The following is a 26,916-nucleotide window of genomic DNA, read 5'->3' on the forward strand; positions in this document are numbered from 1 at the left end:
GGGCTGAGGAAGCTGGGGAGAACAGCCATGGTTTAGGCCTCGAGGGCCACTCTGGCAGCTCGGAGGGGTGGGGATCCAGGCCTTGTTCACATCTGGAACAGTCTTTGAAGATGGACAGGGCTGCCTGTGGAGGAGGTGGGCTCCCCAGCACTGGGGGTGAGCAGGGACTAGATCCTGAAGTGGACAAGAGAAGCCTGGCTTCAGGGCACCTGGGAGGCTCAGCTGGTTAAGCATCTGACTTCAGTTCCGGTTACGATCTCCCAGTTCGTGGGTGCGAGCCCCGCGTCAGGCTCTGTGCTGACAGCTCAGAGCCTGGAGCCTGCTTCAGATTCTGTGTCTCCCTCTCTCTCTGCCCCCTGCCGGCTCGCACACACACGTGCGCTCTTGCTGTCTCTCACTCTCTCTCAATAGTAAACTCTAAAAACAAATTTTAAAAAATAAAGAAAAACATATATGTCTGCTGTTCCATTGGGACAGAGACTGTCTCCAGTAGGCAGTACAAAGAATTAGGGATGTGGATTCGTTGGAGGAGGGGATTTGTGGCTGGGAGAGAAGAAAGACTGACTCTTCATTGAAAGCATTAAAATTTTTTTTTTAATGTTTATTTTGGAGAGAGAGAAAGAGAGAGACAGAGTGTGAGTTGGGGAGGGGCAGAGAGAGAGGGAGCGAGAGAGGGAGACACATAATCCGAAGCAGGCTGCAGACTCCCAGCTGTCAGCACAGAGCCGGATGTGGGGCTTGAACCCACAAACTGTGAGATCATGAACTGAGCTGAAGTTGGGTGCTTAACTGACTGAGCCACCCAGGCTCCCCAAATGCATTTTTGTTGTGTTTGTTTTTTATGTTTGAGAGAGAGGGGGAGAGAGAGAGACAGAGAGAGAGAGAGAACAAGTGGGGGAAGGGCAGAGAATAAGGGAGACAGAGGATCTGAAGCAGATTCTGTGCTGACAGCAGAGAACCCGATGTGGGGCTCGAACTCACAAACCGTGAGCTTGTGACCTGAGCTGCAGACGCTCAACCGGCTGAGCCACCTAAGCACCCCTGAAAGCATTTTTTAAAAAAGCAATCTCTACACTCAAGGTGGAGCTTGAACTCAAAACCTCCAGGCCAAGAGTCACATGCTCTACCAACTGAGCCAGCCAGGCACCCTCTTTCTTTTTCTTTTCTTTTTTTTTTAAAGGAAGCATTGGAAAGCATTGTAAATATCCAACGGCTTTTGAACTTGGTAAAGTGTGCGTGTGTTGTACAAATAACAAAATAGGAAAAGAAAACAGAAGGTAAGAGAAAATAGAACCTGTGCTAGGCACCCACACATAGTGTTTCCTGGGCATCCTTGGCAGGTGTCACTACGCCCTTGTTGCTGGTGATGAAATGAAACCAGCTCATGGCAGTTCAGAAAGCCACCCAGAGTGACCCAGCAAGGGAGTGGTGAAGCTGGGTCTAGGATCCAAGTCTGCAGTGATGTTTCAGACGGTGCCCTCGGAGCAGGAAGGGTGGGGGGAGGGGGGACAGATGCCCAGGGCCAGTTATGGCTGTGCCAGTCCCAGGACTGTGACCTCTAGATCTGGGAGAAAACCGCGAGGGGCCAATTCTAGAAACCTGAGCTCCTCATCCAAGTTCCCACCTCGGGGGAGGGAGGAGGCGTTAAGTGAGGTGATCACTGAGAAAGCCCCCTCCTCACAAACAGGTTCTCAAAAAGAATCCTGGTCTTTCAGACTCAAATACACTGTCCCCAAAGCTCTGGACTGCCCTGGCTCTGGCTGCCTCCTTCTGTGTCCAGGTGGCTCTAACATAAACACACATATTGTTTGCTAAGTTCGTCCGATTGTTCATTCATTCATCTGACACCTACGCAGCGCGTCCCACGGTCCCACGCGTCAGGCTCCGGTGGCCAGGGCTGTCCTCCTCGCGCGTCCCCTCCCCGCGTGTCCCCGCACTTGCCCGCGCCTCTGAGTACACACTAGGGCCCACTGCCCCCGTGCACCTGGGAACTGGCATTGGGACCACGCCCGCCGCCCACACATACCCGTGGCACGGGCCACCCGGCGCCGACTGTTGCCCCCTAGCCCCACCGCGCCCCCGAGCCAGCAGGGCAACAGATCTCGGCGCAGGCCCCGCCCATCCCCCCAGGCAGCCAATGAGCGCGGCGGCCTGGGCCGGCCCCGCCCACGCCGGGGAGCCCCGGCCGCCGATTGGCCCTCCGGGGAGCACTGGCCCCCGCACGTGGGGCGGGGGCGGGGGTGAATGAAGTGGAAGCGATTCCCCCGCCCCCGCGCTTACCTCCCGCGCCCGGCGCGGCCCGCCCCCCCGCCCCCCGGCGCCCAGTCCCGCGCTGGCCGCCCGCTGCAGCCGACCCCGGCGTCCGGCTTTCCCGGACCCGCATCCCGCGTCGCGGACCCGCGATGGCCAAGCGCAGCTCGCTGTCCATCCGCATCGTGGAGGGGAAGAACCTGCCCGCCAAGGACATGTGAGCGCTGCCGCGGGTGGGGGCCCCAACTTTCTGGGGAGGGGCGCTGCCCCTTGTGCCTGACCTTTCTGGGGTCCGCACGGCCCGCCCACAAGTGGAGCAGCGGCGAGGGTGTGGCGAGTGTGGCCGCGGTGGGGGACTGGAAGGGAAATGGGGACAGTTAAGATTTGTTGCAGGCACCGGGCAGGGGGTGACAGAGAAGGGCTGTGGACTGGGGAGGGGACGGGGGTCTATAAGGGGCCTTAGTTAGCAGGGAGACAGCGAACGGCGGCTCAAGAAAGGAAGGGTAGAGCTTTAACAGGACAGGGGCTGAGCGTGGGGGAGACCTCGCTAGGAGATGCCTCAGTGAACTGCGGGGGGTGTGGCTGGGGGGGTGGGGGTGCCCCCTGGAAACTAGGGGTCTTCCTCAGTAATTCCGAAACCTTTAGTACCCGGGAGTGTGCACCTGAAACACGCCCCCAGGGCGGGGGGCTGTCTCGGGGCTTCCAGCTGCGCGCTGGCGTGGAGGGTGAACCTGTAGGTCAGGAGGCCGGTACCGTGCAAAGATGGGGTGGCTGAGCCATGCGGTGGCTTTACCTCCTCACAACTGCCCAGCAAGGCCGTTCTCATCGTTCCATTTTACAAATGAGGAAACTGAGGCTCAGAGACGTGAAATGCTGGCTCCAAACGGCTGAGCACCATCTTGGGGCCAGAGCTCCTAACCAACACCAACATCTAGGGCTTTCCCTGGTCCCTGGCCAGATTTGAGGAGGTTTTAGGGGCCCCCTTGTCCCAGCCCCTTTCTCAGTAGGTTCCAGAGCTGAGTTGCCCCATCCAATCCTTGCCTCCCTCGCATACAGCCTTAGACAGCATCTTATCTCCGAAGCCTCAGTTTCCCCTTCTGTAGACTGGAGGTCAGAATCCCTTAAGCACAGGGGTGTCTGGCTGGCTCAGTCAGTAGAGCATGTGACTCTTGATCTCAGGATTGTGAGTTCTAGCCCCAGGTTGGGTGTAGAGTTCACTTAAAAATGAAATCTTAAAAAAATAAAATAAAATCTCTTCAGCACAAAGCTCCAGGTGCGCTGGCTGCCTGGAGCAGGGTGTGGGGGAAGGGGAGCCCAGAGGCGGCATTGGGTCCAAAGTCTACTGTCGCGAGCCCCCCTCCACACCCCTCCTCTGCCCAACCCCGGCTCCTCAGCAGGCACCTGGATGCGAATGGGGAGGGGTGCAGGAGGCTGGGGCGCGGGCATCTCTCCCATAGGCGCAGTGGCCCCTGGCCCCCGTGAATTTCCCGCTCTCTCAGCGCCTTGAGCAGTTCTAGTTCAAGGCCCCCTGGGCCAGGCGAGGCCAGACTCAGCAGTTGCTATGGCAATGGGTGAGGGAGGGGGCTGCGAGGGCCATCTCCAGGTGGGTTTCTGAGCTTGTAGGTGGGGCGGGAGCTGAGCCTGTGGTCTCTGGGGAGAGCAGGCAAATGAACTCCGAGGGTCTTAGCCTCCAGGCCCAGCCTCTGAGCACCCCCCTTGCTGGCACTGGTAACTAGGTCAGCTGGGCCTCCTCTGGCTGGTGGCTGCCGGGAGGAGCATCCCCTCCGTCTGTCACCTTCCCCCCCCCCCCCACCCCCCTGCCATCCCCGCAGGCCCTAGTGCCTGGCCATAGGCTTTCCCCAGCCCTGGGTGGTGAAGACGTGGACTTCGTCTACCAGGGGGCCAAGGTGCCGGCTTCTCTGGCCAGCCCTGCCTCTGCACAGCCGAGGGGCCTTGGGTCTCCTTCCCTGGGGGCGTGGCCACCGAGGCCTGTTGGTTTGCCTCCGGGATCTCTTTCCTTGCCCTGCCCCCCTCCCTACTCACCTCCCCTCACCTCCTTTCCTCCGCCCTCCCCTTAGTGGTTCTGACCTGTCACCTGGCTCTTAAATCTAGCTGTGACCCCGGCTCCCGGCTCCCCCCCCTCCCCCCGCCAGCCTCTCCTGGTTGGGCTCTTCCCCGCCCTGCTTTTGCACACGTTTAGGATCTTCTGCCTTCAAACACGCCCCTTCAGAGTCCTCCAGAAAACTCCTGGTCATCCTTCAGGACCCCTCTCAGACGTCCGCTCTGGCTTTCCCTGGTGCCCTCCGGCAGGGCTGTTCGTTTGCTGTTTTGTGTCCTCCAGCGGTTTGGGGGCAGTTAGGATGAAGCCCTTGGTGGCAGCTGCTGCTTCTTGGGCAGCCTGGGGGTGAGGGTAGGAACCGGGACACATTCATCTTGGCATTCCTGGGGCTCTGGGGTCGCCTGGTCCACAGTAGGGGGGGGGAATAAGGGGTGTGGAGGACCTTTCCATTTAATCCTTTTATTTGTCCTATAAAGTAGATATGCTCAATTTGTAGAAGGGGAAACTGAGGCTCAGGGTGTGCAAGTCACCTGCCAAGGCTACACAGCATTTGGGTAGGGAAGTCAGCATTCAAACCCACTCTTTCTGCTGCTGACAAGCCAAGAATCCTGGCTGGACCAAGGTTTCAGGCCTGCTGTGGGGCTCTGTGGGGACTGAGCCTTGCAAATGCCATGCAAATGATTTAGCTCCCGGATGTCAGGGGTTTGAAGATCACCGGAGGCCCCGCACTGAGTGCTGGAGGCAGGGGTGGTGGTGAGCCTGCCTCACTGTGCCTCATTAGCCTGTCTCCTGAGTAGCATCTCTTCCAGCCAGGACTCGCACACCTCTGAGGACGGGGAGCTCACTACCTTTATAGTGGCCCATGTTGACTGAGACTGTTCTAAGGAGGGAGACATCATCACACGGCCGGCCGCGGCCTGCCTCCCTGCCACCTCCACTCATGGGCTTTTCGTTCTCTTAAGGGCACAGAGCACAGCTGTGCTCCCCATCACCGACAGCTTTTAGAGCCCACCTGTTCCTGTTTTGTTTCCCTCTACCGTCTCCCATCCTTGGGTGCCTGGGTCAGCCAGACAGGAGCTAAGTCTCATAATGACTGGTGACTGGCTCCCACGCCCAGTGGCCCTGGGGACGGGCCCGGAACTATTTCAGGGTTTGCCCTGATCCTTCCCCTTCCACAGCCTGGAAACTGCCAAAGGCCTAAATATAGAGACCCTGCAAGTAGCCAGGCTGGGGAAGGAGAAGTCAGACAGGGGACCAGCCCAGGGGCCTCATCAGGGCAGAGGGCACTGGGCAGGGCCACAGGTCCCAGCAGCTGGCCAGGGATCGTGGTCGGGCCTCTGGCTTCAGCCCGCTCTTGACACCGGCCCCTCTGCCCCCTGTGACCCAGCCACCCAGCTCACCCTGCCCCTGCACACGCAGGTCTGTTCCAGCCTCCGGGCCTTTGCCCACTCCAGCGACCTTGCCTGTAACACAAGCCACAGACCTCACTCTTCATTCAGAGATTCATTCGCTGAGTGAGAACTGCGCTGTGGGCAGAGCTGGGCTACAGGGGTGCCAGGGGTGAAGGCAGAGGCGGGGTAGAGGGGGTCCACCCCCCAGAGGCCTCAGCCCACGCCGACGTCTCCCTCCTTCGGAGTTCCGGTGCAAACATGCACGCAGCTGCCGGGGCCCTGCCGCCCAGCCCAGCTCCTGGGGCGCACAGGGCCCTGATTGCTGGAGGCCTACGGCCCCCTGGCTTTGGGGTGGTGGGATGCAAGCTGGGGTGTTCCCCAGGGGCTCTTTGGAGGAGGGGGCTCCTAAAGGACAAGGGGAGGGGTTACAGGAAGAAGAGCAAGGCGTCTAGGGCGGTGCCAACATTTACTGAACCTCTCCCACTGGCTGGCCCTCTTCGAAGGTCAGGGCCCGAGGCAGCCATGAGCCACCGTCGTGGCCCCACCGTGCCATGTGGGGAACTGAGTCTTGGCAGACATTTCCGGTCAGCATCAGGAGGACCTTTGGAGATGTTTGCATCTCGTGGCTTCCTCTGCAGGAAGGGCCCCTTCTGAGAAGGGAAGCAAGACTTGGAATTTCCCCAACCTCCAACAAGCAAATACACTTCCTTTTAATGGACACTGGGCCTGAAAGGCACTTCTGGAGACAGTGCTCACCCCCTTACTTGCCTGGGACCAGCCCTAGGCCTAGACCACCCCAGGAATCCCCCACCAACGGAGACCAGGGCGCCTGAGCAGTCCCAGGTTGGTCTGCCCCTTCCTTCTTTCCCAGGTGGCCGAGAGCTCGGGGGCAGACTTACATTTGTTCATTCATTCGTGTATCCAGGAAACATTCCTGGGACCCCTGTCCTCGCCCCTGGGGGGACGCAGAAGTGGCCCCTGCGCTCAGGTAGTCAGGTGGGGATGGCAGCTGAGGACAGTACTCACGAGCAGTCCCGGGATGGAGAGAAGATGGAGAGTTTGTAGGCAGTGGGACCCAAGGGGAGACCTTACTTCCTGCCTCTGGGACGGGGCAGGGCTCTTGGGGGGGGTAGGTGGGGGGGGGTGGGGGAGGCTGAGGCTGGGAGATGGGCCTCGCTGTCCAGGCTGGGGAGCAGCAGTAGCAAGGGGTAAGGGTTCAAGGGCTCAGAGGAGAAAACTGGCTGACTTGGGTGTTGAGGATAGGGGTTTCTCTAGCTTGCCCGGGGCTGTTCTTTGGGCACCGTTACAGGGCGGGGCGGGAGGAAAGGGTGGCAGGAAGAGGCATCCATTCATGAGCGGGGAGGGGGGGGAAGGGGGGTGTGGGGGGGTGGGGGGGTGGGCAGTGAGCCGTTTCTCCCCTTCCCCTGCATCTGGGCAGGGGAGCCTCGGTGCCTCCCACACTGATGGCGGGGCACACGTTTTGGCCTGAGGAGCCTTCAGGCACCAGCCCGGGCCCTGGTACCTCAGACTTGATGGTCTTTCTCCTGGGGTCACCGAGGGGAGGGCTGGGAACCCCTATCCTCACCCTGCCTGCAGCTGGACGCCAGTCCGCCCCTCCCTGGCCTTCTGTCTTGCAGCACCGGCAGCAGCGACCCCTACTGCATCGTGAAGGTGGACAATGAGCCCATCATCAGGTACGGGGGTGGGGGTGGGGGGTAGAAGGGGGAGGTCTTGGAGCATCTAATCCCCTGTCCCCCACCCCCACCCCCAATGCCCTGACACACCCACTTGGAGGGGAGAAAGACCCGACCCAACCAGTAACTCCTCATGCTAATGACTGACCTTGACGCCCATCCAGGGATTATATCCAAGGGCTTCTCACCAACTCTGCCCTTTTTTTTTTTTAATGTTTATTATTTATTTATTTATTATTTTTTTTTTTTTATAAACATAGGGGCACATGTGTCCCTTTGTTTTTTTTTTTAATTTATTTTTAATGTTTATTTTTGAGACAGAAAGAGACAGAGCATGAGTGGGGGAGGGTCAGAGAGAGAGGGAGACACAGAATCTGCACAGGCTCCAGGCTCTGAGCTGTCAGCACAGAGCCAGACACGGGGCTCGAACTCACAGACCGTGAGATCTTGACCTGGGCCCAAGTCGGAAGCTCAACCGACTGAGCCACCCAGGCGCCCCTAACGTTTATTTATTTTTGAGAGACAGAGAGTGAGCGGAGGAGGGGCAGAAAGAGAGGGAGACACAGACTCCGAAGCAGGCTCCGGGCTCCGAGCTGTCAGCACAGGGCGCGATGTGGGGCTTGAACGCACGAACCGTGAGGTCATAACCTAAGCCGAAGTCGGCCGCTTAACGGACCGAGCCACCCAGGCGCCCCGTTTACAATCTTTACAGCCCTCAGAAGGGACAGAGGATGATGATTAGGACCAGCAGCTGTCATTTACGGAGTACAGTCTGCCCGGCCCTGTGCTACACCTTTTGCAGCCCATTTGAAAGCTTACAACGAGCTGGCTGTGATATTATTAAATCGCGTTTGCAGATGAGGAGCCCGGAGGCTCAGAGAGACTAAGTAACCTGCCCAGGGTCACCTACCTAGGAGGTGGCAGATTCGGACTGGAACCCAAATCTGGCAGAGCCCAAAGCCAGAGCTCCTTCCCCCTCCCCGGCCCTTGCTCCCGCTTCCTGAGAGACTCCCACAGTGGTGGTACCCCAGAAAGGCTGCTCCAGCCTGGGGGCCCCAGCCTCTACCCAGAAGGGCCACATCCCCTGGGTGTGGACAAAAGGGCTCCACGATTCTGGGCAGGGCCTTTGCGGTCTCGTGCCCTCCGTGTCCCGGACTTCGTGGCCAGAGCCGCCCCCCTGTTCCGCCCACCTGAGCGCCCATGGCTGACCGCCAGCCAAGGCTGACAGACTTGCGGTTCTTCCCCCCACTGCAAACAGGACCTCAAGTCTTTTGCCTCATTCCCTCCAAACCACGATACCAAGAGGGGGCAGGCAGGATGGCTCTGGTTGTCTCTGTGACAGACAGGGAAACCGAGGCTCCAGAGTTCAACTTACCTGAGAAGTGGTTGGGGTGAAGGTGACGCCCTGAACCTTCATCCGGGTCCTTGGGGGTTTCAGCTCTGCCCCACCCCCACCCCCACATGCCCTGCTGAGTCCCGTGAGCTGAGGGGCGCTGCCCTGGGGGTTTGGCCAGAGCTGGGTGAGGCTCTGCCCACGCAAGACCTCTCTGGGTCAGGCTCTGGACCGTGACGCCTAGGCCCCCCCAGGAGGATTGTCTAGCTCCAGGGTCAGCTTGGCCATCCCCCTGTTCCCACCCTTAGTAAGTCTGTTCAGCATCAGGAGCCAGGGTGAGGCTGGGAGGCCGGGCTTCTGGTCCCGGCTCTGCCACTGCCCCGTCACGGGACCTGAGGCCAGCTACGGCCACCTGTGGTCTCAGTTTCCCCAGATGGAAAATGGCCTGATGGATGCGGCCCTGTGCCCTGCCCAGAGCAGCAAGGAAGGTCAGGAAGGAATGATTAATGGTGGGCAGTAGGGTCTAGGACAAGGAAAACCATCCACTGGCAGAGCACTTGTTCCCGGGAGTGGAAGGAGATGTGGGGAAAGGTGGACTTAGGTCACACGGCCCCGTCTTGCCGTGGCCTGGGTCCTGCGGGGGGCCCAGACAGGTGCTGAGGGTCCTCTCCTGTAGGACAGCCACCGTGTGGAAGACCCTGTGCCCGTTCTGGGGTGAGGAGTACCAGGTGCACCTGCCGCCCGCCTTCCACGTGGTGGCCTTCTACGTCATGGATGAGGATGCCCTCAGGTGGGCGGGCCCCCACTCTTTGGCTGGGGCCCAGACCCCACCACCTGCCCATTTCACTGCTGGGACTGCTGGTCGCTTTGCATCCTCTTTACAGCCTGGCGGGAGGGGGAGCCCAGAAGGGTCTGGAAGGGATCGGGGTTTGAGCGTGTGGGTGTCTGTGGGGGCGGAGGGTTCACTGGACTCACACCACATCGTACGTGTGCGTGTGCGGGGACACAGGCACGGGTGTGCTGGGCCGCGCATGGGGGCTGTGAGCTAGAGAACCCACAGAGCATGAGCTCGGCAGATGCGTGGGCACACGTGTCCATCCGTGCGCAGAAACGGGGCACATACCCACGAGAGGGTCCCGAATGCAGGGCCTACGGGAGGGTCATGGGTCCTGCTGCAGTAGGCTCCTGTAAGTGACGAGTGTCAGCCTCCCTGCTTCCCACAGGGCCCCTGAACTGGGCAGGAGGGGGGGTCCCGGGCCCCCTGTAGAGCCCTGCCCAGCTCTGGTTCCCTCTTCATCCTCCAGCCGGGACGACGTTATTGGGAAGGTCTGCCTTACCAGGGACACCCTGGCCGCTCACCCTAAGGGTAAGACCCCCGGGAGGGAGCCTGTGGCCCACTCTGGCCTCCCTCCTCTCTTGCCCCACTGCTCTGCTTGTCCCTGGCCTTCCCCCATTTCAGAGACGCTTCTTCTAGGCTGCTTCAGGGCCCATGCTCACGGAGAGCCATGTCTGCCCTCCCTAGAAGGGCCTCTGGCCAGCTCCGGCACCCTGGCCTCTGTGCCCTGGGCCCCATTCTGCCCCCTGGCTGGGACTGCACCCCCCTAGGGCCGAGGGGGGCTGCTAGCAGTGGGATCTGAAGCCTCGGCAGGCAGAAGAAGGGCCTCTCTATGCCCCATTGCTGAGGTGTAGAGGCCCCCTCCTCCCAATCGGGCTGGCTCTTTCTGTACCCCTGGAGTCCCCCCAGCTTGGGCCCCAGTGCCATCGTGTCCTAAGCCTGTGAGGGGTCAGCCTGTGGCTGGGCTGGGCCCCTTTGGTGACTGCCAGGATGCTGACATTGTTTCCAGGGTCAGCTCTTTCCCAGCCTCACTGTGTGACCCGGGGCCTCCTCTGGGCTGGGTCCCTATCTGCCAGGGAGGGTTCAGGCCAGGAGCTCTCAGACAGTACAGGTTCCGCTTGTCTGAGTCCCCAGGACTCTCCCGGGGCCTTCCCGGCACGCACCTGCTCCTGTCTGTGAGGCCAGGCAGGCATGCGGGGGTGGGGGGGACTTTGCTGACTCATGGAGCCTCTTGGCCCCTGCCAGGCCAGAGGCCTTTCCTGCCCGCTGCCCCCACCAGCCCCTCAGGGTCCAGTGGCCCAAGTGATGCTGTTCCCTTGCTGCTTCCCCGTCTGGCCTTAGTTCCTCCTCCAGCAGCCCTAGACAAGAGCCATTGTTTTAAGTTGGAGAAACTGAGGACAGAGAAGGCAGTCCCGTCGTGAGTCAGGGTCAGAGCCGTCACATGCCTTGTAACACAATAGTAAGGACACAGGGGTCACCGGATTTGGATGCTCATCAAGCCTCTTCCAAGTGCTGTTGCTCAGCTGCTGAGCCTCAGTTTCCTCATCTGTCAGTGGGGACAACAGCCCCCGCCTCACGGAGCTTGAGAGGACCCCGAGGGGCCTGCAGAGGGGGCTGGGTGGCGCCTGGCGGGGCTGAGGGAGAGGGCCAGGCCCCCGGCTGAGCCGCCAGCCCTACAGGTTTCAGCGGATGGGCGCACCTGACGGAGGTCGATCCCGATGAGGAGGTGCAGGGCGAGATCCACCTGCGCCTGGAGGTGGTGCCGGGGCCGCGGGCCCGCCGGCTGCTGCGCTGCTCTGTGCTGGAGGCCAGGTGAGACGGGAGGCGCGGGGGCGCGGGGCGGAGGGCCCCACACAGCTAGGGACGCCGGCTAGGACTCCCCGTGTGCCGTCCCCCGCTCCATGTCCTGGCCCTGCACCTCCTCCCACGAGGAGGGCCTCGGACCCCAAGAGGTTTCCTGGGTGACCGCACACGGGAGGCTATGTCTCTTGGAGAAAGGGGTGAGGTTCTAATGGTGGAGCTTCGGGCATCACAGAGGGGACCCCAAACTCTGAACGTGCAGGCCCAGTGCTAAGACTGGGCTTCTGCTGCCTTTAACTCCAGTATGAACTTGACCTGATACAGTGTGGATGTGTAGCGGGGTCCTCAGTGGGGTGCGGGGTGGAAGGAGTTGCTGGAAAACTCCAGATGGGAGGGGCGGGGTTCTCTCCAGGAGGGAGGCTTGGGTGGGAAGGTGGGCCTGAGTCACCTGTGACAGGGTTCCCCCTCCCCCACCACCCCCGGCTATTTTTAGCTGCAGGCTCCCCTCCCGTCTGGGCCTGAGTGTGAGTCACACACGTTCCATGGGAAGCGCCTTCCTTTCTGGCTCCAGCCCACCTCCACAGGGTCCTTGCTCGCCTCTGGGGCGGCAGGGTGGGGAGTGGAACCCCATGTGGGTGGGTGGCTTCCCTGGGAGGAAGATCTCTCTCCTGCCAATGAGGACTGTGGCTCCCCTGGGCTTTATTTTCTGTCCTGGGGCTGGAACGTGGAACAGCCACAAACACATGGAAAACTTGTGGGTGGCCAAGGCTCCAGCCTGGCCTCCACTCAGCAGGTGCCTGGGTGGGAGGAGTGGTCTGTCCAGACCTCTCTGTAAAGTGTGAGGGGCCTTGGCCCCCGCTGCCCCCAGCTCAGACCCTGCTGGGGTCCTGAGAGGCCTACGAAGCTGCCTTTGCTGCAGAGGCAGAAAGAACGTTTCTCATCTTTCTGGGCAGGTCCTCAAGGCCAAGCTCTGGGATTCCTATTAGACGGTTCTGAGGAAGAAAAAAAACCAGGCATGAGAGGCTTTGAGCTGAAAATACCAAAAAGAGCAGAAGCTAATATTTATAGTAGATGGAAGAAGGATGGGCTTTGTTGTTTTGGCGCAAAGGGTCCTGAGCTGGGGGCGCCTGACCGCCCTTGGGCCTTGCAAAGGACCAGCTGTGGAGACAGGGCAGGATGGCCTATCGGGGCTGCTCATGAAACCCCCCTGGCCCTGTGGGGCAGGCCTTCTAGAAGCCCGTGATCTCAATTGTTGGGGCGATCTTCTCCATTCCACTGACAAGGAAACCGAGGCTCAGAGAGGTGGCCCCAGCTCAGTCCTGCCCTGGGAACAGATTGGGGGTGGGGCGGCACAGCCCGGGCTGTTCCACGGATGCGCTTGCCTCCCCCAGTCCCCAGAGCAGCAGCTAGTCCTGCCGAGTCAGAGGATCCCTGGTCTGGTGTGGGTGCCCCTGGAGGCCCATGGGGTGAACGCTGTGGGAATCAGGGTCCAGAAAAGGGAGGGGTGCTGTGCACCGTTACCCGGTGGGCCCGGATGACCCCCGCAACAGTCATGTGACAAGTGGATGCTCCACTTTCCCCAGGGACCTGGCCCCGAAGGACCGGAATGGTGCCTCTGACCCCTTTGTCCGAGTGCGCTACAGCGGCCGGACACAGGAGACCTCGGTGAGGGGGCTGGGGAGGGGGCAGGCAGGCTCAGGGTCTGGCCTGGGCCCTCATCACCCGGGAGGTCAGGCTGGGACTACGGTCCCACAGAAGAGGCTTGGAAAAGCGGGGTGACCTGTGTGAGGGTGTTAACAGATCCCAGCCCTTCTGGCACCAATCCCTGCAGGCTGGGCCGAGACAACCAGTGTGGGGTTCATCTGCACAGTCCAGCAGCTCCCCGCATGGCTTTCCTCACCTCCAGCAAATACTGGGGTGGTGGGCGCAACCCTGGGAGGAGAAGGGGGTGGAGTCTTGGCTTCTCAGTGCCATCTGCTACCTTTTTGCTGTGTGGCCTTGGACAAGTGCCTTACCCACTCTGAGCCCCAATTTCTCCCGGTTTGGGGAAGGTTTGAACAGGAAGTTTATACCTCTCCTGCTGCAAGGCCCCTGCAGGGATCCCACGTGGGGTGTTTGGGGTGGCTGGGCCTTGGGGGGGGGCCCCTTGGGGTCACCCCACCCCTACTCACCCCGTTTTGGGCAGATCGTGAAGAAATCACGCTACCCACGCTGGAACGAGATGTTTGAGTTTGAGTTGGAGGAGGGGGCCGCGGAGGTGCTGTGTGTGGAAGCCTGGGACTGGGACCTCGTCAGCAGGAATGACTTCTTGGGCAAAGTGAGCACCCTGCCCCTTCTGGCTGCACCTGCCCCGCCTCCATTCCAGCACTACCCCCCTTCTCCCCTCCTCCCCCACCCCGCCTTGCTGCTGCTTCAAAGGGGCACTCCCCAGGGCCAGCCACTGGTGCTCAGGGACCCCTGGAAGGGACTCCCCCAAAGGAAGATTCCTTGGCAAGGAAGAGCGCTGAGGGCCCCAACCCCAGCCCCAGCCCCAGCGCGGCTTCCCTGCCTCTGCCTTGTCCCCAGGTGGTGTTCAATGTCCAGAAACTGTGCGCGGCCCAGAAGGAGGAGGGCTGGTTCCGGCTGCAGCCCGACCAGTCCAAGAATCGGCGGGGAGAGTGAGTGCCTGGGGCTCGGTGGTGGGGCTGGTGGGCTCGGGGTCCCCAGGGCAGGGGGGCGCAGACAGTGGCTCCAATAGGCGGGGCTGCGTGTGGTGGGGGGAGGGGCTGACGCAGCTCCAGGTTTCTTTCTGCGCTTGCCCGATGGCCCAGGCTCCGTTATCCTGGCCTATCCTGCCGCCTCTGGCTTCTCACAGACTTGGACTCAGCCCTGTCCTCCAAGGCAGTCTCCTGCTTTCCACCTTCTGGCAGATTCTGGAACAGACCTTCAGCCCTTTCCCTTTAAGGGTTTCTCTGCAGACCTCAGACCATAGTTTGAGTCCCCAGAGCTCTGACTCTCCCCCCAAATTCTCCAGGAATAAGGTTGCCAGATAAAATACAAGCTGTCCCCTTAAAGCTGAGTTTCAGACAAACAATGAATAATTTTTAGTGTAAGTATGTCCGTGCGATGTTGGGGACCGACTTCTACCAAAGATATTCAGATTTAACTGGGTTTCTTGTATTTTTATTTTGGTAAATCTGGCAACCCCCTCAAGGAAGCCCTCTGGCCTCCTCGCTCACCACTCAGCCCGGAAGTGGGGGATCAGCAGTGTCCCCCACCTTGGATGGTTCACTCTCTCTGCAGAGGACCCCAGACCCCCCATCCCCACCATCAGCGGGGCCGGGGCAGGGCAGGGGCTGAGTCCCGCAGCAGGCATTTCCATAGGACGAGCCGTTTTGGCGGCTTCTACTGTGTATGAGGCCATGTGCTAGTGCATCACTCAGTGAACTGTCCTGTGCTTCTGGACATGGGGGCCTTAGAGAGGTTAAGCCTTGGTCAGCACCCTCCCCAGAAGGGGTCTGAGCAGAGGAGCTTGGTAGTTAGATCCATTATGGCGAGTTGCTTAATCCCCTCGAGCCTCAGTTTCCCCTGGCAGGTTGTTATGACAGTTGGGGATTGTGTATGTGGAGGAGCGGATCTCTGAGAGTTTACAGATTCAAAGCTGGGAGCCCCGCATGTCCATATGGGTCAAGCGCAGAGTTCAAGGCGTCTAGAAGTGACAGGGAGCCAGGCGGTGAAAATGGGTGGTGTTCCCCTGAGTTTGGAGGCGGGAAGGGCTTTCCAAGCAGAGAGCACCTTGGGGAAAAAGTGGGAGGGGTGCAGTGCAGGGAACCAAGGTGGAGGGCAGGCCCCAAGGGGGAGTATGGAGGCAGTGCGGGAGGGGGCACGGCCCAGGTGGCCTGGGTCCCTGGTGGAGAGGTCACAGGCTGCCCGTTCCAGGGGCAACCTGGGCTCCTTGCAGCTGGAGGTGCGGCTGCGGGACGAGACGGTACTGCCCTCCGGCTGCTACCAGCCCCTGGTGCAGCTGCTGTGCCGTGAGGTGAAGCTGGGCACCCAGGTGAGGGGGCCCCGGGGGGAGGTGGGAGGGTCCAGGGACAGCAGGCCTGTTCTCCCTGTCCTCCTAAACCTGCTCTGAAGAGCAACACTCTCAGTTCTCAGGATGGTAAGGAATTAACCAATGCCCAGGGCCCCTCGCCATTCTGTGGGAAAGCACCCCTCCCCCTTCCCCGTGGTGGTCCCAGGCCCTCAGAGTGAAGGGTTTGGGTTCCCCTGTGCGTCTTCTGACCCTGCCTCTCCTTGCTGCCTCCTGCAGGGCCCAGGGCAGCTGATAGTACTTATCGAGGAGACAACAAGCACCGAATGCCGCCAGGATGTGGCCACCAACCTGCTCAAACTGTTCCTGGGGCAGGGACTGGCCAAAGACTTTCTGGACCTGCTCTTCCAGCTGGAGCTGGGTCGTACCAGTGAGGCCTGGGAGGGAGTGGCCTGTCTGAGGGTGTGGTGGAGAGGGGAGCCAGGAGCCAAGGACTCCAGAGATGCTGAGAGGGGAGAAATCTGGGAAGTCTTCCTGTAGGAAGCTGCCTGATCTGATTAGGGGGCAAAGGAAAGAGCAAAAGGCAGAGTTGGGGCAGTGGGCTGCGGGCTCCCAAGGTCCTCTGTCCTCCCCAAAGCCTGGTCCCTCTCTCAACCCCCCTACCCACTAGAACCTCTGCTTGTAGGTGAGGCTAACACCCTGTTCCGGAGCAACTCTCTGGCCTCGAAGTCCATGGAGTCTTTTCTGAAGGTGAGGTTGAGTGATATGTGCTCTTTGTTTCATAGATGAGGAGTTTCAGAAGGGCCAAGAAGCAGAGTGGGAGCTTAGATTCCAGTTTCCTGTGTCCAGGGCCCTTTAAGGCTAAGAATTGCCTTCATCCGTCCATGCAGTCATCCTGTGGCAGCAGTGTGTTGCGCCGTCCCCATGTGTGCCCCGTTCTCTCCTGAGTAGACACAGCAGGCAGATGGTGTAGGGGGTGGCTGGGAGGTCAGCTGCAGGGAGATGGCAGGCAGCTGGAGGTGGGAGACGGGACCAACGCCACTCACCGCCGCCCCCAGGTGGCTGGGATGCGGTATCTGCACGGCGTCCTGGGCCCCATCATTGACAAGGTGTTTGAGGAGAAGAAGTACGTGGAGCTGGACCCCAGCAAAGTGGAAGTCAAGGACGTAGGGTGAGGCCGGGGGCGATCCCTGGGGGCGGGAGTGTCAGGCCCTTTATGCAAATGTATGTTTTTCGCCCTTTATGCCTGGGCCTGGGTCTACCTTTTCATCGCTCTGCCCACCTGTGCGTTGCCTGTGTGCCCCTGTCTCCGCTGATGCCTTACTGCGCCTGTCTCCAGGAGCCCCTGTGCAGCCGTGTGCACGGGCGCTGACCTCGACCTTCTCTTGCGGGTCCCCTGCGGGCCAACGCAGGTGCTCGGGGCTGCACCGCCCGCAGACAGAGGCCGAGGTGCTGGAGCAGAGCGCGCAGACGCTGCGCGCCCACCTGGCGGCGCTGCTGAGCGCGCTCAGTCGCTCCGTTCGCGCATGCCCCGCCGTTGTCCGCGCCACCTTCCGCCAGCTTTTCCGGCGCGTGCGCGAGCGCTTCCCCAGCGCCCAGCACGAGGTGCGCCCTCTGCCGGTGGGGCCGGGCGGAGGGAAGAAAGCGGTGGGGAAGGGGGCAGCTGTGGCGCCCGGAGGCGCGGTGTTGGGGGGGTGGGGCTTCGAAGCGCCTGGCGGGGTCGTGGGGAGAGGGAGAGGCGGGGACAGCACCAAAACCCAGCGGGCTGTTCCGAGCCCCGGCCTCAGGGAGTCCAGCCCCTGCTCTCCCGCACCCCCTAGAACGTGCCATTCATCGCCGTCACCAGCTTCCTGTGCCTGCGCTTCGTCTCTCCCGCCATCATGGCGCCCAAGCTCTTCCACCTGCGGGAGCGGCACGCGGACGCCCGCACCAGCCGCACCCTGCTCCTGCTGGCCAAGGTGCGGGCCCGTGGACACTGGCGAGATGCCCGACCGGGTGCCCGGGGGGGCCCTTGCCTGGACAGCGGTGTGCCCCCCACTGGCTCCAGGAACACCTGTAGCACCGCACTTTATAGTTTGCAAAGCGTTTTCACGGGCACCGATCTCGTGTGGATGAGGAAACGGGTCTCCGAGGGGCAAGAGGTTCCCCAAGGCCGTGTAGCCTGCGTGTGAATAGGGGGCCTTGTAGCTCCAGCTCTACTCACTTCCAGGCTGGGGTCGTCACACCCAGTGGAACAGGCTGATATTAAACTTGCTGTGAAAGGCCAGCCGGTTGGGCTCAAGTAGCCTCCACTGTCGGGTCCCGAAAGGCTTCAGACTCCATGGGGTGCTCGGCGCCGAGTCCCAATGGGGATGGAATGGGCCTGTGAGCAGTGCGTGTGCTGCTTCCACCTCTGCTTCTACAGTGGAGGTAGCACAGATTTGGTGGTGGGGCGGGGGAGGTTGCAGGGGTGGGCCCTTGACCCAGCAGAGCCTGGCCCTCGGCGGCCGTCCCCCCTCAGGCGGTTCAGAACGTGGGCAACATGGACGCGCCAGCTTCCAGAGCCAAGGAGGCTTGGATGGAGCCGCTGCAGCCCACCGTGCGCCAGGGCGTGGCCCAGCTGAAGGACTTCATCACCAAGCTGGTGGACATCGAGGAGAAGGAGGGTGAGCTCTCCCGGAGAGAGAAGCCCCGCGCCCCGAGCAACCGCCCCAGACACGCGTTTGCTCCGCCCCCCGGCTGGTGGCCCCGCCCACACCGGATCCTCCTCCGGCCCCGCCCACAGCTTCCAGGTGTCGTCTGCCCCGGCCTGTGCCTCCGGTCCCCACCTACCTCTGCGCCTCTGGTTGCATCCGTGGCCTCTTGGTCATGTTTGCCCGGCTCCCTGCCCCATGGCCTTGCTCGCTGCCGCCTGTGCCCCTCGAGGCCCTGCCCACTGCCTGCTGTCGATGTTTGCTCTGCCCGACTCCCTGCTTCAGCTTGGTCTCTCGGCTCACATTTTGCCCTCCCTCCCTTGCCCGCCAGAGCTGGGCCTGCAGCGGGCGCTGAGCTTGCAGGCGCCGCCGGTGAAGGAGGGGCCGCTCTTCATCCACAGGACCAAGGGCAAGGGTCCCCTCATGTCCTCCTTCAAGAAACTCCACTTTTCCCTCACCACCGAGGCCCTCAGCTTCGCCAAAACGCCCAACTCCAAGGTGGGTGAGGAAGGAGGTGGGCAAGCGGGGGCACCCTGGAGGCACCTGTCCCTCCCTTGGAGCCCATCCCAGGGTCGGGCAGGACCCTGTTTGGGTGGCAGCCACGGTATCTCTTAAGACTCACGGGAGGGAAGCTTCTCTTCCCCAAGGGCTGGGGGTGGGGGGACAGTGCTGCAGTATCAGTCCTGGCTTCCTGGTGCATGAATTGGGTGGGGGGCTGAGGGGTGCTTCCGGGAAATCAAGGAATTAGAGAGGGTCTGGGAGGAGTTCTGGTTTCCAGCTCTAGGAAGGGTCTCAGTCGCTCTGAGCCTTGTTGCCTTGGTCTTCAAGTTGAGGATGACGGTCCCTACGTGCCAAGCTGTTGAGGGTAGAGGAGATGGTCGCGCTGAGGTGCAGCACCTGGGCCCTGCACGGGGCAGGATCTTGGCCAGTGGACTGACTGAAGGCCCAGGGCTGGTCCCTCTGTGCTTTTCTCCCAGGAGGGGTGGAGGGCATGCTTCTTGGGCAGATCTGCTGACCCCGAGCTGGGCCGACCCGGCCCCCAGTCAGTCAGGCTCTGGGGACAGTCTTCCGGGGATGCCCAATCCAGCCCTGAGCAGTTGATGGGGGAACTGAGCTCCCTGGGTGACTCCTCAGCCTGGGCCTCTCACTTTCCAGCGCATTCCACTCTAGGCAGCTACCTGGCCACTGAGTCCCCTCAGCATTTTTTGCAGCCTCAGCAGAGCCCAGCAGGACCTTCCCTCATCCCCCTCTGGGCTCAGCATTGAGCTCTGCCCTGTTGTGGACATACCGCCTATCCCCCTGTGCAGCACCACCCCCGTCTGCCCCCCTCCTGTCTCCCCTCCAGCAGGTGTACCCCAGAATGGGCAGCACATCCTCTGCCCTTTTCTTTTTTTGATAAAAAAAATTTTTTTTAATGTGTATTTATTTCTGAGAGAGAGACACAGAATCCAAGGCAGGCTCCAGGCTCTGAACTGTCAGCACAGAGCCCGACGTGGGGCTCGAACTCACGAACCGTGAGATCATGACCTGAGCTGGTCAGACGCTGAACTGACTGAGCCACCCAGGCGCCCCTGATTTTTTTTTTTAATTTTTTTTTAACGTTTATTTATTTTTCAGAGAGAGAGAGACAGAGCATGAACAGGGGAGGGGCAGAGAGAGAGAGGGAGACACAGAATCTGAAACAGGCTCCAGGCTCTGAGCTGTCAGCACAGAGCCCGACGCGGGGCTCGAACTCACGGACCGTGAGATCATGACCTGAGCCGAAGTCGGACACTTAACTGACCAAGCCACCCAGGCGCCCCGCCCCTGATTTTTTAAAATTGAAAAAAAAATTTTTTATTTTAGAGACAGCATATGTGAGAGGGGCAGAGGGAGAAAGAATCTTAAGCAGGCTCCACAGTGAGCATGGAGCCTGTGCAGGGCTCGATCCCACAACCCTGGATCATAACCTGAGCCGAAATCAAGAGTCAGATGCTTAACCGACTGAGCCACCCAGGTGCCCCTCCATCCTCTGCCCTTTGGGAGGCTCTGCCCCAAGATGGCTCAGATGTGTGTCCCCAAGTCTCCCCTCCAGGTTTCTCCACTCGCTGCTCGTCACTGAGGCCAGCAGGGGTTGGTGGGCTTGGATGCCAGGCTGGGGGGTGTGGGTGCTCTCCAGAGGGCCGCGGGGACTGGTTATCTGTGTGCTAAGGGCCCCGGCAAGCTCTGATGGGAGAGACAAGGGGCTGGGGGCCGCTGGCACAGGCGGAGTTTCAGCAGCTTGGGGGCCCCTCGGGGATGTGGATCTGTTAGGCGCAGAACTCCCCATCATCCCGTTTGTGTCTTACCATATTGGATGACGACAGGAGTGAGAAGGGGTCAGGAGGTGGGTTGTGACTCTTAGAGCTAGGCAAGGTAAAGGCAAGTTGGGGAATTATTCATAAGGGAAAAGGCACAGGGTCTGATTCCGGCAGGTGCTACCTTCCAGCCCTGGGGAATGCTGGGATTCCAGACAATGTTTCCCATGCTCAGACCTCCCGGGGCCGCCGGGAACCCTCGAGAGGCCAGGCATCGGTCACCATCTGTCTGCACTGCATCTGGCCGAGGTCACTCACAGAGCTGGGTCCTCTACGCCAACCCCCGCTGCTGCAGAAAGGGAGACTAAGGCCCAGAACTAGGAAATGGCGGGGCCCCGGCTGGGACCCTGAGTCTGCCCACTCCACCCACTCCAGAAAAGTGCCCTCATCAAGCCGGCCAACATCCGGGCGGCGGAGAAGGTGGAGGAGAAGAGCTTCGGCAGCTCGAACGTCATGCAGCTCATCTACGAGGACGATGCGGGCAAGCCCCAGACGGTCTACCTGCAGTGCAGGGTGGGGGCCGTGGAGGGCCCTGGAGGGGAGGGGCGCTGTGGGAATGGCCACCTGGGGGGCGGCTACACGGAGGCCCCAGGGAGTCCCCTACCCCTTTGTCGGCCACATCGGGTCCAGCAGGGTGTGAGATCCGGCGTGTGTGTGTGTGTGTGTGTCTCGTGTGTCTGTGTCCTAGACTCGGGGTGCCGTGCCTGCCTTTCCCTGGGCCTGTCTGGTTACCCACATGTAGGTCTGTGCGAGGCCCAGCGTCTGGACGTGTATGTCCCCATGATTTGGAGCTTCGTGTTGTACCTGTTTGCGGGAAACTGGATTTCTGAGTATGTGTGTTGGTGCCTGTGTGTTTGTGTGTGTGTATCAACACGTAATAATCACACGTTTACGGAAGTGTGTGGCCCCGAGTGCGTGACCTCAAACCGCCTTCTCGTCTTTTCACGTATTAACTCATTCACTCATCTAAAAAATATCTGATGAGCACGTGCAAGGTCCCCGGCTGTTCTCAGCGGTGGGGGTTCAGCGGCAGGCGGAACACAGCCTTGCCCTGGTGGAGCTCGTGTCCCAGGGGAGCAGATGGATGTTAAATAAATATTTAAAATGTCAAATGGTGGCAGTGCCTTCAAGAGCACAAAGGGGACTTAGGGAGGGAAATAGGACAAAGTAGGCTTCGGTGGGGGGAGGACCCCCGACGCGTGGCATTTGAGCAGGGCCACTGTGAAGGAGGGACCATCTAGGGGGGACACAGGGATCAGGAAGGAAGGCTGAAGTGGGAGGGGTTTGGCTTGTTCTGGGAAGTGACTGTCCCAAGCCACAGGGGGAAACAGTGACAGCAGGGCCACCACGTATCGTCGGCAGGGGGTATGCTGCCCCAAGGACAGCGGAGGGGGCCGGTGGTGGCCGCGGTCCAGCCCACGCTTTGTGCGTTGGCCCACGTGCCTGGGAGTGCCAGGGAGGGAGGGCTTCCCAGAGGGGGTGACCTCTGACCGCCGCCCCCCGTGTCGCCTGCAGTGCGTGAACGAGCTGAACCAGTGGCTGTCTGCGCTGCGGAAGGTGAGCATCGGCAACCCTGGCCTGCTCGGCTCCTACCACCCTGGCGTCTTCCGCGGGGACAAGTGGAGCTGTTGCCACCAGAAGGACAAGTCAGGTGGGAGAGGAGGCGTGGGCCCCTACCCTGCACCCATCCACGCGGGGCCTTCGAGCCATGGCTTGCTGGCCTGGCTTGGGGGGCTGCCTGTGCGCCTGCAGGAACTCGCCAGAGGCCGGCCGGCCCCTGCAGGTGCTCCGGGCAAGGAGGGTTCGTGACTGGCTGGTTTGGGAAATGCTGTGTGGTGTGTGTGCCGCGTGAGGGGACACGGAAGGCCCTGTGGTGGCCTGAAGCCCAGTTGGGATTCCGTTTCTAACACCCTGTGACCCAGGGCTCCCTAACTCACTTGACAGGAAGCCTTGTCTTGCCCAGTGACTGAGGTTCTTGCAGAACCAGGGTTCCAAGGAACACGCTTTAGGAATTCCTTGCTGATGAGGGCAAGAGAGGGCCCCGGAGTTCACAGTCGGGTACCGGAGCTGTGGGCAGGGGGACCCTGGGCACTAGAGGGCTGGCCGGGAGGAGCCTCTGCTAGAACTTTCGGTGATGACGGAAATGGTATGTGTCTGTGCTGCCTGGTACTGAGCACGTGCTGGTCGTGAGCGTGTGTCTAGGCTTGAAATGTGGCTAGTGTGGCCCGGGAACTGAGTTTTAAGTTTGTTTTCTCGTATATAATTTTATTTTAGTATTGCTATTTTTTTAACGTTTAATCGAGAGAGAGTGGGAGCAGGGGAGGGGCAGAGAGAGAGGGGGGCAGAGGATCTGAGGCAGGCGCTGTGCTGACAGCAGAGAGCCCGATGTGGGGCTCGAACCCATAAACCGCGAGATCATGACTTGAGCCGAAGTCGGATGCTCAACTGACTGAGCCCCCCAGGCGTGGCTAGTGGCTACCCTGTTGCACAGCTCAGTTCTGGACCTGTGACGATCTTCCCTTACCTCCGGCTGCTTCACAAAATTCTTGCTCCCCAGTCACAGAAGAGCCTCAGCCCTTGGAGCCCCCCCGCCTCCAGGCCGGGCCCCTGGAGCCTGGCACGGGAGGCCCTCGGAAGCTGACCCACCCACTCTAGCCCGGGCCCGCGTGTGGGACTGAGCAGTGGCGGGTCTTTACAAGGGTGTCGCTGGTCAGTTGGCCTGACCTGGAGCTGTTGGCTTTGACCTTGGTGACAACCCTCGTCATTGGTGAGGGGGGCTCCCCAGGGCACTAGGTGGCAGGGTCTGGTAGCCCATTTTACGGAGGCGGAAACTGAGGCTTACCAAGGGCCAGTACCTCTGCCAAGGTCGTAAAGCCAGCAAGTGGCAGGGCCAGCTCATTCCAAGGCACAAACCCCTCAGCTTCCCTCCTCGTGATCTTACGGTTCCAGGGCACTCCCTTCTTCCTTCCAGAAGGTTGTGCAGCTCCCACGCTCTGCCTTCGTGTGTCCCAGGGCTCAGGAGCGAATCCGAGGGATGAGCTGCTGCCCTCCTGGGGCCCCTGAGCGTATTCCTGTCCCTCTCCCGGCCTCAGTGTCCCCACCTGCACTCCCAGGAAGTTGGACGTAAGCTCTCACAGGGCCTGCCCACACCCTGCCCTCTCTGTGCCCCCAGATCTGGGCTGTGACAAGACCCGGTCACGGGTGACCCTGCAGGAGTGGAATGACCCTCTTGATCACGACCTGGAGGCCCAGCTCATCTACCGGCACCTGCTGGGCGTGGAGCCTGCGCTGCGGTGAGGGGGCCCGTGCAGCCCCAGGGAATGTGCCAGGCGAGGCCCAGAGTTGGGACTCGGGCTCAGGGCTGCTCTGTGTGGCTGGTCTCTCCCTTCGCATCAGGCCCGGCACGGGCCTGCCTTTGGTGGCCACACCTGGGGAGGGACACATAGGTCTCTGCGGTATGAGGCACTTAGGGCAAAGGTCCATGGGCTGTGGAAGCCCCAGCCTCCCAGCCTGTCCAGCCTTCCTGTTGTGCCCTCGGGGCTCAGGGGTTGCCCTCGGCCACCTCTCCGAGTTCCTCAGCCACCTCCGTGGTGCCCTGGTTCCCAGCCCTGGCCCCAGCTCCCTAGCTCAGGAACCAACGGGATGCCTGCGCCCTACCCCACTGACTCAGAGGTTCTGGAGGACAAGGCCAGCATGGCGATATTTTTAAGCAACCCGGTGTTTCCTGAGAGTACTGCCTCCCCGAGTCTGCGGAATGGGGGCGGTTTTCTCTCCCACACTCCTGTCCCCGGGCCCTGGGGGAGGGGGGCTACGGTCCTCGCTCCTTCACGACTTTTCCTTGTTTCCAGCGGTTAACTCTCTTCCTCAAAACCCTTCAAAGCTCATGCGGTCAGATTAGAACCACTGGCCCCCTTGTGAGCCACAGTCACCAGTAGCCTCCAGGCCACCCTGCAGCCACCTCCTTTCTGCTGGTGCGGCCCTGTCACCAGCTCCCTCTCCACCCCTACTCTGGCCCCCTTGTTCAGGGACTTCATCCTCCACCTCCAAGATGAAGCCACCACCTTGTCTGCTCTGTTCCTGGGACCCACGGTTACCCCCATTTAAGCCAGGAAGTGCCAAAGGTTTGAACCCAAGCAGCCTTGTGTTCGGGTGGTCCCAACACGGGACAGGGCTCATAGTCCCAATCACAGCACCCTGCCTGGAGAGCCTCTCCCACCTCCAGAACGCCTCGGCCACCCTTCTCATTGTACCCACCTCCTTGCCACCCACACCACCAGACCTCCTGCCTCACCCGCACCTCTGATCCACTGACACGGTGGCCTGTCCTCAGCCCTGCTGTACCCACTTCCCATGGCTGCTGGTACCAATTACTGAACACTTGGTGGCTGGAAACAACGCAGATGTATTCTCTCGTGGTAAATGTCGAATAAGTAAATGAACAGAGCAGGTGAGGGCCTGGACCGACCCCACAGGACCTAGAAGGCATCTGAGGAAGAGGACCCCGTTAGATCTTAGCACAGGGACACCTCTCTTCCAACAGTCGAATTCCTAACTAAGGAACTTCAAGCCTGGGGTCCACTTGGCCGCCCACTCTCCCTCTGTGCAAACTCACAGGACTGTACCTGAGAGGGCCCAGGGTGGCCCAGGTCTGGTGGACCCCGGTTAGGAACCGTGCTTGAATTGTCAGTTTCCTATTTCCAGAAGAAAGAAGCTGGTTCCACAGCCAGTTAATAGTGGGGACTTTCAGGCCCCAGTTGGCCCCTTTCCCCAGGGCCCTCTGAAATAGGAGTGGTGCCTTCTGATGACCACCGCCCCCCGCTCCCCTCTCCCCCCCGCCCCGCCCCGTTTTGGAAGTGGGGAGGACCAGAGGAGGCTGGAAGAGGAAAAGTGCCAGGGGACCAGGGGACCAAGACCTGGGCCTCTGTTTCTTCCCCACAGACTGAAAGGGTCAGCCCCCCAGTCCCAGGACCCCGTCCAGCTCAGGGGGGTCACCCAGCCTTCCTGGCCAGGGCACCAGGAGCCCTCACTCTGTCCTCCCCCGCAGGGAGAAGCACCGGGAGCTGAGCGCGGGCACAGAGGCGGGCTCTGTGCTCACAGGCCCTGGTGGAGGTAGGTCACCCCCCCCCCCCATGTGGACTCTTGCAGGGGCCCGAGCTCCCTTCAGGGCTACTATGGGCGGGGCCCCACTCCCAGGGGCTCTCTGGCCTTTGGCCCCACCTTGCCCCCATCCCGCATCTGCCTCCAGCCCCTGAGGACCCACTGGCCCAGCTGCTGCAGGTGCTGCGGGACCTCCAGGAGGCCCACAGATCCAGCCCAGCCAGCTCACCGCCTTCCGAGCCCAGCTGCCTCCTGGAGCTGCAGACGTGAGGCCTGCCCCACACTTCCTGCCGAGCCCCCTGACCCCCGCCCCCATGTGCTTCTGGCTCTCACTTCAGTCTCCCTCCCTGGGGAGCAAGGCTCAGGGCTCTCCTGGGCTGGGTGAGTCCGAAGGGACCAGGCAGCAGGGGGTCCATTGTCACCCACCTCAAGTCTCTAGGGGACTTGGGGAGCTCCTGGTTCTCCGTGAAGCCTGGCTGCTCCCCGCGGGCCCTGCAGCCCTCGCTGCTACTGGCCCAGACTCTGGGGACCCCTCCTGCCCAGGACAGATCTAGCCAGAAACCACCCCTAGGATGGCCCCTGCCTGTTGGACTGATGCTCCTTGGGCCCAGAGAGGTGGGAGGGGACACGGATCCTAGGAGGCCAGGTCTCGACCTCAGCATCCCCTTCGCTCCTGGCCACCCCTACCTGCTCCCCTGCGGCCACTGCCTGGGCCCCGGGGAGAGCTTCGCGGTGCTCTGTCGCTGACAATAAACCTGCTGTGACTGCCTGGCCTCTGGGGTCTTGTGATGGGGGTCGGTGGAGGGAGTGGGCCTGGGGACTCCAGTGGCTCTTGTGGGTGGCCAAGGACTGGGGCCACCAGCATAGCCTTTGTGTATCCCTTCTGTCTCCCACCCCCAAATCCCGGGGGGATTCCCTCCTCCCCACAACTGTTGTCCCCACCACACCCCTGGGTCCCACGGCTCCATCCCCCACAGGCTCCAGAGCCTGACTTGTCTCCCCTTCCCTTCCTGGCATAGGGGGTGCTGAGGCTGCGCTGCCCCCCGCCCCCCAGCAGCATCTGTTCTCTGGCTGCTTCCTTAGGGCCTCACACAAGTCTGCACACCTGTTGAATCTCCTTGGGTTTCAAGAACCTTGTGGTCAGGGACTATGGACCCCAGGAGCTGCTGTGCCCTAATGCAGAGTGAAGGGGAAAGAGGTGTGCACGTAAGGGGCTGCCACAAGTAGAAGCCCAGGCTTTCACCGCATACACGCGGCCCCGTAGTGTCACCCACCACCCTCTCCTCCAAAAGGGTCCTGGGGTGGGGCGGCTGCTGCAGCCCAAAGGGGGTTACAACAAAGTGCCTGGCCATGTACCCCCGCGCCCTCAGGGTCTCTCAGGCAGGGAATGAGGTCCCGTTTGGGTGAAAACGACATCCCCTTTTCCGCTCACCCCCG

General features: G+C 61.1%; 1 protein-coding gene across 7 annotated transcripts; it reads left to right on the top strand.

Annotated features, from left to right (window-relative positions):
* Nucleotides 1-2,305: 2,305 nt before the first annotated feature.
* RASA4B (RAS p21 protein activator 4B) lies at nucleotides 2,306-26,251 on the top strand. Of its 7 annotated transcripts, none has more exons than XR_008294737.1 (22): nucleotides 2,306-2,467; nucleotides 7,338-7,394; nucleotides 9,404-9,517; nucleotides 9,951-10,093; nucleotides 11,242-11,374; nucleotides 12,946-13,027; nucleotides 13,548-13,679; nucleotides 13,928-14,019; nucleotides 15,281-15,398; nucleotides 15,654-15,804; nucleotides 16,060-16,124; nucleotides 16,433-16,545; nucleotides 16,787-16,979; nucleotides 17,195-17,332; nucleotides 17,875-18,019; nucleotides 18,378-18,544; nucleotides 20,758-20,895; nucleotides 21,898-22,033; nucleotides 23,555-23,675; nucleotides 24,660-24,812; nucleotides 25,431-25,491; nucleotides 25,628-25,703. XR_008294737.1 is itself a non-coding variant. In XM_053213740.1 (22 exons), exons 4-22 carry the CDS (start codon nucleotides 9,498-9,500, stop codon nucleotides 25,747-25,749), a joined length of 2,274 nt encoding a protein of 757 aa, XP_053069715.1. In that variant the 5' UTR covers nucleotides 2,328-2,467; nucleotides 6,339-6,543; nucleotides 7,338-7,394; nucleotides 9,404-9,497; the 3' UTR covers nucleotides 25,750-26,251. The 7 variants fall into 7 exon arrangements, 6 of the variants coding, with proteins under 6 accessions (XP_053069712.1, XP_026897800.1, XP_053069713.1 ...); XM_053213740.1 differs by lacking the exon at nucleotides 24,660-24,812 and adding an exon at nucleotides 6,339-6,543 and having other exon boundaries at nucleotides 2,328-2,467; nucleotides 25,427-25,491; nucleotides 25,628-26,251; XM_053213739.1 differs by lacking the exon at nucleotides 24,660-24,812 and adding an exon at nucleotides 6,339-6,543 and having other exon boundaries at nucleotides 2,328-2,467; nucleotides 9,409-9,517; nucleotides 25,427-25,491; nucleotides 25,628-26,251.
* The last annotated feature ends 665 nt before the right edge of the window (nucleotides 26,252-26,916 follow it).

This window comes from Acinonyx jubatus, chromosome E3 (genome assembly GCF_027475565.1).
Source record: "Acinonyx jubatus isolate Ajub_Pintada_27869175 chromosome E3, VMU_Ajub_asm_v1.0, whole genome shotgun sequence".
Lineage (NCBI taxonomy): Eukaryota > Metazoa > Chordata > Mammalia > Carnivora > Felidae > Acinonyx > Acinonyx jubatus.

Excerpts from the sequence above, each read along its gene's own strand:
- RASA4B (XM_053213737.1), top strand. The coding sequence starts at position 2,403 with ATGGCCAAGCGCAGCTCGCTGTCCATCCGCATCGTGGAGGGGAAGAAC. Across the intron at positions 18,545-20,757 it reads CCAAAACGCCCAACTCCAAG|AAAAGTGCCCTCATCAAGCC; the intron begins GTGGGTGAGGAA and ends CACCCACTCCAG. Across the intron at positions 20,896-21,897 it reads CGGTCTACCTGCAGTGCAGG|TGCGTGAACGAGCTGAACCA; the intron begins GTGGGGGCCGTG and ends TGTCGCCTGCAG.